Genomic DNA, 11,652 nt, shown 5'->3' on the forward strand with positions numbered 1-11,652 from the left:
AGCTTTGTAATATATTGAATTAAGTAAAGAAAAAACTATGTTAGGTCAGATGAAAGGCCTAAATATTCTTGCATCTTATTTGCTGTTGGGGTTGAGTTGTTGCTGCTGGAAACTGTAGCTGTTTCCTGCCTAGCTGAGTAGCGTCAAAGGCTGAAAGGCTTCTTCACCTCTGAGGGAGGGCGCCTAATCCTCTACAGCTATTTGTCGGGTATCACATCTTGTGGCAGCAAATGCCAATTAAAATTTGAACTGTATGTGATCCTTTTACTCCTAAATTCCCCATATTATTTTGTTGGATTCTAAATGAGAAAGGAAGGTTCTAGGCTCTTCCTCTTGACCTGGGTTAGAGTGCTCTTTCAGTCCTGAAATTGGCAGAAAACTATACCTGTGTAACATGCATGCATGCAACTTATATGGTTCTCAAACTGCAATTCTGAACAGGTAACACAGGATTAGAAACACAAAGTTGAGCCTACTAACAGTGCCTATCCTGCCGCAGACAGAGGGCAGGCAAACAGTGCTGTCCTCTTTAGATGATTAAAAAAAGGGATTGGTGAATTCTCCTGGATTTGTTTCCCTCTCTCATCACTGAGATGGGAAACGTTCTTCAGTTTCCTTAACATGGGCTGGAGAGAAGGCAGGTTTGGCTCAGTTTGTTGGCTTTCAGCCATGTGTCAAAACTCGCTTGTGATTCAGTGTTTACATTCATTGGGAGCCTGATGCAAATAAGAGCTGGATTTAGTGCTGTTCCAGAAGTGTGTTTGATCCCACTCAAAAGCCTCTGAACAAACAGCTGGCCTGTGCAGGGAGTTTCCCCTGAAGCAGCAGAGGAGACAGAGGGACTCTCCTGCCCCTAACCCTACTCCATCAAGATCTGCAGCTGCGGTTCAAACTAGTACCGGCCCTAGGGACGGGCAGGGAGGGCAGCCTGGAAGGTGCTGGGTGCAAGCTCCAAAAGGAATGAAATAGGAATAGAATAGAATCTGGAAGGGACTTCGGAGGTCTTCTAGCCCAGCCTGTCCTCCGCTCAAGTAGGAGAACCTATGGTAATGTCACTTTTCCCCCCTTTTAAATTGACCCATATATATTCTGGAGGGCTTTCATCTTGGATCACGCGCATTTCTGTAGATACGCAGTGTTCTCATATATAGGCTTGGTGCCACCACGCATGCGCAGGCCCGGGCAGAGCCCAAGAGTGCCCCAGCCAGGCAGCGCTCCCGAGCTCCTTGCTGAAGGAGCGGAAAGCCTTCAGGGGCCGGACGGACGCAGGGGTGGCCGGCTGGGCTTGCGGCAGCTGAAAGTCGGAAGCGGCCTTTTCTGTTAGAAGGAAGGAAGCCCCCGCCCGCGGGCTTTCTGCTCCGACTTCAACTCCCAGAATCCCCCAGCCAGGAATTGCTCTCGCAGAAGGAGCCAGGAGACCGAAGGCCCCGTGGCAGCCCGGGGCTCTTGGCTGGGTCGGGGGTCCGTCTGAGGCGACCCGGGCAGCCCCCTCCGCGCCAACCGACTCAGCTGGAGGGCCCGCTGTTGTCTCGATCCGGGCAACGAGCTCCGGGAAGACCCGGCTCTGCCAGGCAGCTGCGGATCTCACGGCCTCGGGAAGGCGGGGGCGGGACGCCTCTTGGGCCGCTGCTCCGGCGCCGAGTCCTCCTGCCTCTGGGGGTGCTGTTGCGGCCCGGGCGCCGGAAGTGACGCCTGGCGAGGCGAGCGCAGCAGCGATGGCCTCCAGCAAGCGGGTTCTCTACGTGGGTGAGCGGCGGCGGCGCTGGGGGGGGGGGAACTGTCGATGGGGGAGGGCGACGTGCGGCCTGACTGGCCTGACCGGGCTTCTTGCAGGTGGGCTGGCCGAGGAGGTGGACGAGCGGGTGCTGCACGCGGCCTTCATCCCCTTCGGAGACCTTACCGACATCCAGATCCCGCTGGACTACGAGACCGGTGAGGGCCGACGAGGGCGGGACGGGAGAAAGGGCTGGATCGCGCCATTTCTCTCTCTCTCTCTCTCTCTCTCTCTCTCTCTCTCTCTCTCTCTCTCTCTCACACACACACACACACACACACACACACACACACACACACCCCAGAACAAGTTTGGAAGGGACCCGGGAGGTCTTCTAGTCCAACCCCCTGCTAGGGCAGGAGACAGTTTAGGGCCTAGACCATTTCAGACAAGTGACTGTCCAGGCTTTTCTTGAAAATCTCCAGTGATGGAGCACCCACAACTTCTGAAGACCAGCCGTTTCACTGGCTAATTGTCCTCACTGTCGGGAAATTTCACCTTAGTTCCAGGTTGCTTCTCTGTTTGATTAGTTTCCATCCATTGTTTCTTGTCCTGCCCTGCTATCATGTCATCCTAGTTTTTCTCTTCATTAAACTACACATACCCAATTTCTGCAGCTTTTCTTCATATGTTTTAGCCTTCAACCCCCTAACCATCTTAGTTACTCTTTTCTGCACTCTTTCTAGAGTCTCAGCATCTTTTTTACATCATGTTGATCAAAACTTATTTCAAGTGTGTTCTTACCAATGCATTAGAGAGTGACTATAGCAATGTAGAATATCTCTTGATGCAGCCTAGAATTGCATTGGGGTTTTTTTTGGCAGCTGCCGCACACTGCTAGCTTATATTTAAGTGAGCAAAATTCTTCCTGCAGCTGCTACTATTGAGACAAGTTTCACCTAATCTGTACCTGTACATTTGTTTTTTCTTGTCTTTCCATTTCTCACCACTGAACTGCATTTTGTTGGATGGGGCTAAGTGTTTCAAGTCTTTCAGGATCCTTCTGGATCTTGAGCCTATTTTCTAAAGTGTTGGCTATTTCTCCCAGACAGCTTTCTGTTTGCAAATTTGATGAGTTCCTGCTCTATCCCCTCATCTAAATTATTTATGAAGCTGTTGAGTACTGGACCTAAATCAGAACCTTGGGTACCCCCCACCCCTGCACTGCTGTTACATGACCTGTAGCAGCTGCCAGTTTACTTCCAGGTGCAAGTCCAATTCAAGGCCCTTTTGGCATAGGTCCAGTGTGTCTGAGGAGCCCTCTCACCCTGATGGGACTAGCCTGCCTCACTCATTCTAGCGCAGTGGTTCTCAACCTTTCTAATGCTGTGACCCCATAATACAGTTCCCCATGTTGTGGTGACCCCCAACCACTTATATATCACCGGGTGCCAGGGGCGTGGCCAAAGGAAAGGGAGAAAAATGGCGGACAGCCTTGTTTGGTGTCCCCCGTGAAATGGTCATTCGACCCCAAATGGGGTCCCGACCCACAGGTTGAGAACCACTGTTCTAGTGGAAAGGTTCTACTTTGGATCTCATCTGCCAAAGGGATCCAGGAGACGAATCTTTTTTGCTGTGGCCGCTGACCTCTGGAATATTCTCCCCTTGGAGGTGAAGTTCACCCCCACACTCCCGACCTTCCAGAAGAGTCTAAAAAATTGGCTCTGCTGCTTGGTGTTGGTGTTGGTACAAAAGAGCCTCACGGTGTTGGTACAAAAGAGCCTCACCTCAGACTGCCCAACATCTTGGTTAGTTTTCCTATTCAGTTTTTCTAATTTTATTGTTTCCTAGTATTTTTTTACTTTTTATTATATTATAATCTGCCCAGAGTCACTGTATCAGTGAGATGAGTGGCCTAGAGGCTTTATAATAAACAGTCCAGCCCCGAGTCTTAAATGGGCACTTGGAGGTTGGGAAAGAGATTGTAGAAACTTGGACTGGGCTGAGTAAAAGATTCGGCTCTGTGTTCGCTCCAGGATAGAAACTGGTTGCAGCTCAGCAGTGCTCTTGGACCCTTGTGACGGGTGGGGTGACAAGGAGATGGAGGCAGTTTGGTGGGAGTGTCAAAATGATGCAGCTGCTGTCTTGACTCTTCTTACTCCTGACACCCATTTTTTTGTGAAAAGTTCAAAAAATTGCAGTTGATCTCCATATTGAGATGAATATTGAGGTCTGTTTCCTCAAGTACTGACGTTTGATGTTTCTCTTTTGTCTACAGAAAAACATCGGGGCTTTGCTTTCATTGAATTTGAGCTGGCTGAGGTGAGCGAGGAAGGCATTTCAAACTTTCTTCATCCTTTCGCCCCGTTTGGGGTCAGGTGGGGAGGGTGAATCCCTGAGCACTTGGAAGGACTGCATGAAATCCATTTGGGCAGGTGACATCTCTGGAAATGGCATCGATCAATTATCAGAGCATGGATACGTCTGAAGGCCAAATTTGCCCAGTCATCCCATTGCCGTATGGTTTGAAAGAAGGTGCTTCCAAGCTGGCAAATGATAGATAAATGATGTTTCCAACCACTTCCACCTTTGGCATTCTTCAAACTTCAGCATGTTTCTTTGCTACCAAAAATTCAAGCAGTGCACCAGCGAGGATTGGAAGCTTAGTAAAAGGTTTCTGTAGACCTAGCAGGTTTTCTAGGTTCATCCATCTTGTCCAGATCTTGGTCAGATTATTTCTCTCGGTACATTACTTAATGCCATGACCACAGCAAAGGAGGAAAAACAACGTAAAGGGAAAATCTGTCCTAAATGATTCCTCTTCTTTCTTTTAGGATGCTGCAGCTGCTATTGACAACATGGTAAGTTTATCTTTAAATCTTTATTTCATTTTTCAGCAGTTTCAAACATTTTCTTCCTTTCTTCCCAAGTGGTTGAGATCATTAGGGGAAGCTGAGCCTTTCTCAGAAACAGCATGTCTTTCTCTTTGGCTTCCAAAGGTGAGCAACTCCTTTCAGAAAACCATGGAAGGCTGGTACCGCCTTGCTGTCTGTTTCTGGAGGAGTGAATACTTCCACTTGTTGGGTTTTTCAAATCCAGTTTTAAAACCAGGCAGGCAGAAGCCTCTTGGCCCAGTAAGGGAGTCCTTCCATGGGGCCAGAGGGAAGTTGAAGCGGTGGAGGCAGATGATATGAATTTGGGTGCTAATGCACTGGAACAAGATTCAAGATGATTGTTGCAGGACACAGAAACACAGCATTGATACTGAGCTGAATTCCTTGGCAAGAGAGGAACAGAACAGAGTAACAGAATTGGAAGGGAGTGTGGAGGTCTTCTAGTCCAACACTCTGCTCAAGCAGGAGATCCTATACCATTCTGCATCTCTTCTGAAAAACCTCCAGTGATGGAGCACCCACAACTTCTGGAGACAAGCCCTTCCACTGGTTAATTGTTTTCACTGTCAGGAAATTTCTCTTTAGTTCTAGGTACTTCTCTCCGTCGTTAATTTCCATCCATTCTTCTTGTCCTGCCTTCTAGTATAAAATAATGACATCCCTCCTCCTTCCCTGTTCCATTTAGAACGAATCTGAGCTCTTTGGGAGGACTATCCGGGTCAACCTGGCCAAGCCAATGAGGATCAAAGAAGGCTCCTCCCGTCCAGGTGAGCAGCGGAATTCAATATCATAAGGAATCTCCAGCCCACATACTTGTGCTTGTTCTGAGGGAAGTCCTTCAGGCCTACTTGTTTTATAAGTTGTTATGCTCAGATCACAGATCAAAGTTCTCTGAACTTTTTCTGTTTTTCCATGACAGTCTGGTCGGATGATGACTGGCTGAAGAAATTTTCGGGAAAGACACTTCAGGAGAATTTGGAAGAAGAGGGAGCGGTGGCAGCCCGGTCAGAGGTTCAAGAGGTACAGCGGCATTCCTTGGTGAAAGGCCCACCTGGCCCTTAGTGGTTTCTGTCTCCCAAGATGCCCATCTCATCCTAAGACCTTTTGGGGCTATGATAGGTTTGCATAAATGTGGGCTTCTGTGAGCTGGACACAAATTTAGTCTGCGAAGCCTCCATGATTGTACATGAGCATTTGATTGCAATATTTATTATTATCTTCCATTTTCTCCAGATGCTAAAATGGCATATATTTTCCTGCCAGCAACTCTGGAGCTAGGGGAGAACCAAGGAAGTCACCCACTGTGATTTAACAACTGGATTTGAATTTGGATCTTTTCAATCTGTTATTTAGCTGGGTAGACACTGCATCACAGTGGTTCTTATCCCCTTCTCAGCTGTCTTCTTTAAAGCAGAGGAAGGAGGAGAATGGCTCATAGATAGCCATCTTCTAGATCAGGGGTGTCAAAGTCAATTTCACTGAGAGCCGCATCAGCATTGCGGTTGCCCTGGGGGAGGGGGGCAGGTTGGTATGGCCAGAGTGGGTGCAGCCTACTGGGTGGGTGTGAATGGAGTGGTCTTGCCTACTGGGTGGGCGTGGCCAGTTCTACATTCGTGTTAAGGAGGCCTATGGGGGCCTGGGCAGAAGTGGGACAAATCTGAGTGGGGCAGAAGGGGGGGTGGGACCAGGGCAAGTGCCAAGGCATGGTCCACCGGGGCAAGTGCCAAGATGGCCACCACAAAATTGTACATTGGCTCCCAGCTGGCCTGGGCCAGGGCCAAGGCAGCAGGGGCCATTCCCTCACTTCTTTCCAGGATGGCTTTGTGGGCCACATGAAACCACTTCGCGGGCCGCATCTGGCCCCCGGGCCTTGTGTTTGACATGTCTGTTCTAGATCCATGGAAGAAGCTCTGCTTCTCTTCTGTTAGGGAGAACCACCAGTGAAAAAATCCAGGACCAACCCCCAGGTTTACATGGAGATCAAGATTGGAAATAAACCTGCAGGTCGATTGCATATTCTCTTGCGGTCGGATATTGTCCCGATGACTACTGGTAAGCAATGGAATCCATTGTGCTTGGTGTGAACCTTCCTGGTCCATGGCTTTTTCAAGTTGCTCTTGTGTTACTGGAACTTGCAGTGCTAAGTTACTGTCCAAAATTGGGAGGGCTCTCCTGTTAAGACACAGAAAGAAATTGGTGAATAATTCAGACCTCTTTTCTCCAGTGAAAGCCTTCCTCACTCTGGACTTCTCCATGTGTTGAGACTGCAGCTTTGGGGTGACCAACATATTTGGGGTGACCAACATACCTGGAGGTTCTCTTGTCTCAAGCATTGTAATCTTGTGGATACCAAACTGGCAATATTTTCCTTGTGCTATGCAGATGTGTTGGTCATAATGGTGTAATGGAAGTCACATTCTCAACATTTCTGGAGAGTACAAAGACAGCAAATCAGGAAATAAGGTTCAATCATCAGATGCATAGCAGTGCCTCTGTTTCTTGCCGCAAGTGAGCCCACTTAGAAACCAGAAACACAGGTTTTCACTTTAAGGGTTTTGTTTCTCATCACAAAATTTCCTGAGCCTAGTCTTGTGAAAAATTCAAAATTGTTTCTATTTTAAGAGTTCTGGCTTGTCTCAGTCTTGTAGCAATGTTTTTTTTTTGTGTGTGTGCCTTGCTAAAGACTGAAAGATATGGCTTTCCTTGCTTCTTTTCTAAAACAGGATTTGTGTTGAAATGATTGTTCAGCACATTTCTCTCCATTTCTGGATGCTTGAGTTTTTTTTTTTAATACTTATGAGTGCAGTAGCTTCAAGTTTTAAGTGCATAGTGTATAATCATTTTGTAAAATTACCTCTTCAAAAATGTGTAATTTTCAATTAAAATAGATTTCATTAAATGCCACAAATTGTAATTTATCACCTGTGTGTTCAGAACTCTTTTGTTGGGCCAAGCCCTTGGAAGACAGAGCTAAAGTCTCAGGCAAAACGATCAAGCCTAAAACAAAGATATAATTCATTTAAGCAGGTGACAAGGATACAGTAGAGATGTGGTGCTCCGCTCTAGATCCCATGGCAGCAGTTGAAACAATTGGAATTCAAGAGAGCAACAGTGATAACAGAGAGTGAAAGCAACTGTAACTGGTTTTTAACTGTTACTATGACCCCATTTTTAAGTGGGATGACATCTTAACAAGCACCTCCTGTTTCCGCTCTTCCCTTTGCCATTTCTGCTGTTTCATTGCCCTGCTTGCCCTCTGACTTGCAGAGAACTTCCGCTGTCTTTGCACACACGAGAAAGGCTTCGGCTTTAAGGGAAGCAGCTTTCACCGAATTATTCCCCAGTTCATGTGCCAGGCTGGAGATTTCACCAACCACAACGGTAGCGGCGGGAAGTCTATCTACGGGAAGAAGTTTGATGATGAAAACTTTATCCTGAAGCACACAGGGCCAGGTAGAGTGTGGCAGGGCTGCTGAAAAGGTGGGGTGCCCAGGTGGTAGTGCAAAGGACACCAAGTCCTTGTTCCCTTCATCCTTCTGCATGGCTCAAGTGCCCAGCAGTCCTGCCTCTGGGAGGAATTGGTTCTACAAAAGCTAAATTCCTCTGCAAGATTTCCACACAACTGACCGACTGCTTGTTTGTGCATATATTTTTTTGAGCACTTGAACCATTTCATTCCATTTCTCCAACCCCACTGAATAGAAGGAAATGGCTGACTATAGAGGTAATTCTTCTATGGCAAGAATTGCAATGCTGGGGGCTTCGCTCCTCCTCCCCCCCCCCCGGTCTCTTATTACGCCACCACCCAGGTTCTTTTGTGCAGTTACAGCCTTTCAGAGCTGGAGCCCCTTCTTCAGCCTTTGTCTTTGCAACAAGGACTATTGATTCCAACAGCAGTAGGAACAGTGGAGCCCCATATTTTGCTGAATTTCATTCCAAATATTGACTGGGAGTTGTCCCCAAAAGTTTTCATGGAAAGTGGTTGTGGATACAATATCCATGTGTCTCTCCAGGTTTGCTGTCCATGGCCAATTCTGGTCCCAACACCAATGGCTCCCAGTTTTTTATCACTTGCGACAAGACTGACTGGCTGGACGGGAAGCACGTGGTCTTCGGAGAGGTTACCGAAGGGATGGACGTGGTGCGGCAGATTGAGGTAAGGGTGAGCCTTTGTGGGTGAGTGGCCTGGCTTTGCCTCTCTCCCTTCCACGCCTTATTTCTCTCTTCCTCTGAAGGCTCAAGGCAGCAAAGATGGGAAACCAAAGCAAAAAGTCATCATCTCTGATTGTGGTGAATTCATCTGAACATGGGTGCAAGCAGATGCTGGTTGGGAATACCGGATAACAGGAAGACCAAGCACAGCATCGCTTCGCTCTGGATGAAAACTATTTGGGATGCTTTTCTAAAAATTCAGTCAGAGTCTGTTTTATGTGTTAGAACTGTAAAGCTGTTAAGAGATTTCTTTTGTACAGAATTTTTTTTCTATAAAATTACATATATTTTTTACAACAGACCCGCCTTTTAATTTCCCATAAATACCCTTTAAAGGTTTACTTTGAATTGCTTGCAGATTTAGCAGTTGGTCTCAATCTGAGTTTTCCATTTCTTTCCATACTGGAAATTATAGAAGCCAAAGTCCAGCCCATCCATGTTTCACAGATGAGAGGGATGCGTTTGCCATGGCAAGAAGCCAAACTGCTCAGGCCACTGCATTTTCTGTTTCAGGGAAGATCAACTCTCACATTTTGTTTTCATCATGAAAGGCGCAAACTGCAGCTGCGGTTAATGGTACCCTTTGTTTTTTGCATCAATGGGAACTACAGCAGTTGGTTGGCAGAAGAAAACGACATTGGAAACAAAAAGTGCCCGATTTCTCGCAACTGCTCTTGAGGGGAGGAGGAAAGCCCTCAGATCTGAATCTTGGGCATGTAAGTTTTTTGTAGTTCTTCATTTTACTTGTACGTGGCTCAATCTGCCAGGGAAACGCTCCAGAATAAATTACAATATCCATGGTAGGAAGATTCCAATAAGATATTGTACTGAAATTGTACAATTGACAATGGTAATGTTAGAATAAAATTGACAGTGATTTCATCAGTAGCTCAGTCAAGATTCAGAAGTATTAAGTGGCTGGAAAAGAAGGCCCAGCACTTTTGCAAGGTGTCAGGGCCCACTTCAAAACCTCATCCTAAGAAAGCAGAACTCGTGGAAGCCGTTTCTTCCAAAAGGAACTTTTATTAGGAGAAGCTGATAGCAGGCATAATAGACAGCATCTCGGGGTTTCCCCCTCAGATCAATAGGTTAAAAGAGTCCCAAACAACCCCACCTGAATAGTTCATCTGGTCAGTTCAAACGGACCAATCCTCAGGTGTTAAGTCCGTTGTGGGAAAGAGCTGATGACACTGGCCCCACCCACCGTCTTCCCAAAGTTTTGCACTGCTCTACTCTTCAGTGGCCGAGGGAGTTTCCCAACAGCAGCTGCAAAGCAAAATCCCCAAATCTGGACTTCTCTGATGAAAATGTGCATGGATTAAAATCCCAGTTTTAAGAATCAAAATGACTGGGTCCACACAGCATATTTAGATGTTCTTTTATTATCAAGTTCTTTTGGACTTTAGTTGCTATCAGCCCGTCAAAAATTCTGGGAACTGTAATCAAAACCTGATGGTTTTTGGAGCTCCAGTTCATTTATGGACTAAATTTGCTTCTTGACTCTCATCCCAACTTGCACTGGTGGCAGGCCACCATGTGGACAGTAAGAGGTCAGACTTCCAAGTCATTAGCAGACTCAGAGACTGAACTCTAGAGGACTTTTTGGAAGTTTCATGTAGATCAGCCCGTCCCAATCTGGTATCTTCAGATGACCTGGACTGTGATCAGTCCACTAATGCAAGGAGATAGCAAAAAAAAAAAAAAAAAAAAATGCAGCAGGAACTGCTTAATTCCTTCTTAACATTTGTCTTTACACAAAAGAAAAAAAAATAGCCCAATCTATTAGAAGCAGCACAAGGGGAGACAGAACAGGAATTCAGGTCCAAATAGGTAAGAAATTAGTAAAAAAGTTCAAATAGCCAGGTCCAGGTGGTCTAAATCTCAGGGTTATGAAGGAGCTGGCAGATATGATCTCAGAATCACGGACATCATCTTCCAGAGCACAGGGGAACTGCCAGAGGACTGGAAAAGAGCTGCTGTGATCCCAATCTTCGAGAAGGGGAAAAAAGCAGATCCAGGAAACTACAGATCAATCAGCTTGATATCAATATCTGAAAATCCTAGGAAAGATAATCAAGCAGTGGATTTGTGAGCTCCTAGAAAATGAGGAAGGCAATTACTAGAAGCCACTTTTAAGTGTCATGACTATTCTCCTGCTCCATTTTTCCTGGACAGGTTGTACATACCACTACGCTGTAGTGTAGTCTCTTTTTGTTGTTGTTGTTGTTGTTGTTTGCAAAGCACATGTATGCTAATAGGTCATGAGGGATTTTAAGATGTTAAAACTTAGAAATATGTATTAGGCAACCAATAGTTCTATAGAATGTCATACTCAAATGGAAGGTTTTTTTTTTTAATGATTTTAGTTCTATCTTCTTAAAACATGCAGTGGGGAGTCCTTTATCTACTGCAAAGCATTGTGACTTTTTTTATGGCCAGCATAAAACCTATATTATTTTGAGCCCTATTACAGAACATTTCAAGAGCTGTTTGTGTAACTTGCCATATCTCTGTTGCCAATGACTGTTCCTTTATTTGGGATGAGAAAACAGATTTCTCAGGGGCAACAATGCTGTAATGTATATTTATTCAAGTTGCTTCATTTCCTCTTTCCTTTCCATTTGCAAATTCCTCCCTACCAAACTCAATAGCATCAATTTTCTTAAAAAGTTTGTGCTATCATTTGTGCATATTTCTCATTTATATATTCATTTGCAATCTGATTTAATTGTACATCGTCTATAAACAATTCTTCTGAGCTAATGCATTAACTTCCATGCAAGATATATATTCCATTTAATATAGAGATATCCTTTTAACGTTGCAAGAAAA

At 45.7% G+C, this 11,652-nt stretch overlaps 1 protein-coding gene across 2 annotated transcripts; it reads left to right on the top strand.

Annotated features, from left to right (window-relative positions):
- Nucleotides 1-1,191: 1,191 nt before the first annotated feature.
- On the top strand, nt 1,192-10,626 carry PPIE (peptidylprolyl isomerase E). Of its 2 annotated transcripts, none has more exons than XM_039328090.1 (10): nt 1,192-1,746; nt 1,834-1,932; nt 3,993-4,036; nt 4,549-4,575; nt 5,294-5,375; nt 5,528-5,628; nt 6,537-6,660; nt 7,876-8,061; nt 8,622-8,764; nt 8,844-10,626. In XM_039328090.1, the coding sequence occupies exons 1-10, from the start codon at nt 1,716-1,718 to the stop codon at nt 8,910-8,912; spliced, it is 906 nt and encodes a 301-aa protein (XP_039184024.1). In that variant the 5' UTR covers nt 1,192-1,715; the 3' UTR covers nt 8,913-10,626. The 2 variants fall into 2 exon arrangements, with proteins under 2 accessions (XP_039184024.1, XP_039184032.1); XM_039328098.1 differs by having other exon boundaries at nt 1,483-1,742.
- Nucleotides 10,627-11,652: the final 1,026 nt, after the last annotated feature.

The sequence above is a fragment of the Crotalus tigris genome, unplaced genomic scaffold (genome assembly GCF_016545835.1).
Source record: "Crotalus tigris isolate CLP2741 ecotype Arizona unplaced genomic scaffold, ASM1654583v1 scf7180000017614.5298720, whole genome shotgun sequence".
NCBI lineage: Eukaryota > Metazoa > Chordata > Lepidosauria > Squamata > Viperidae > Crotalus > Crotalus tigris.

Bases quoted from the DNA above. Each gene is read 5' to 3' on its own strand.
- PPIE (XM_039328090.1), top strand. From the start codon at position 1,716: ATGGCCTCCAGCAAGCGGGTTCTCTACGTGG. The intron at 4,576-5,293 runs GTAAGTTTATCT...TGTTCCATTTAG, and splicing joins CAGCTGCTATTGACAACATG to AACGAATCTGAGCTCTTTGG. The intron at 8,062-8,621 runs GTAGAGTGTGGC...GTGTCTCTCCAG, and splicing joins CCTGAAGCACACAGGGCCAG to GTTTGCTGTCCATGGCCAAT.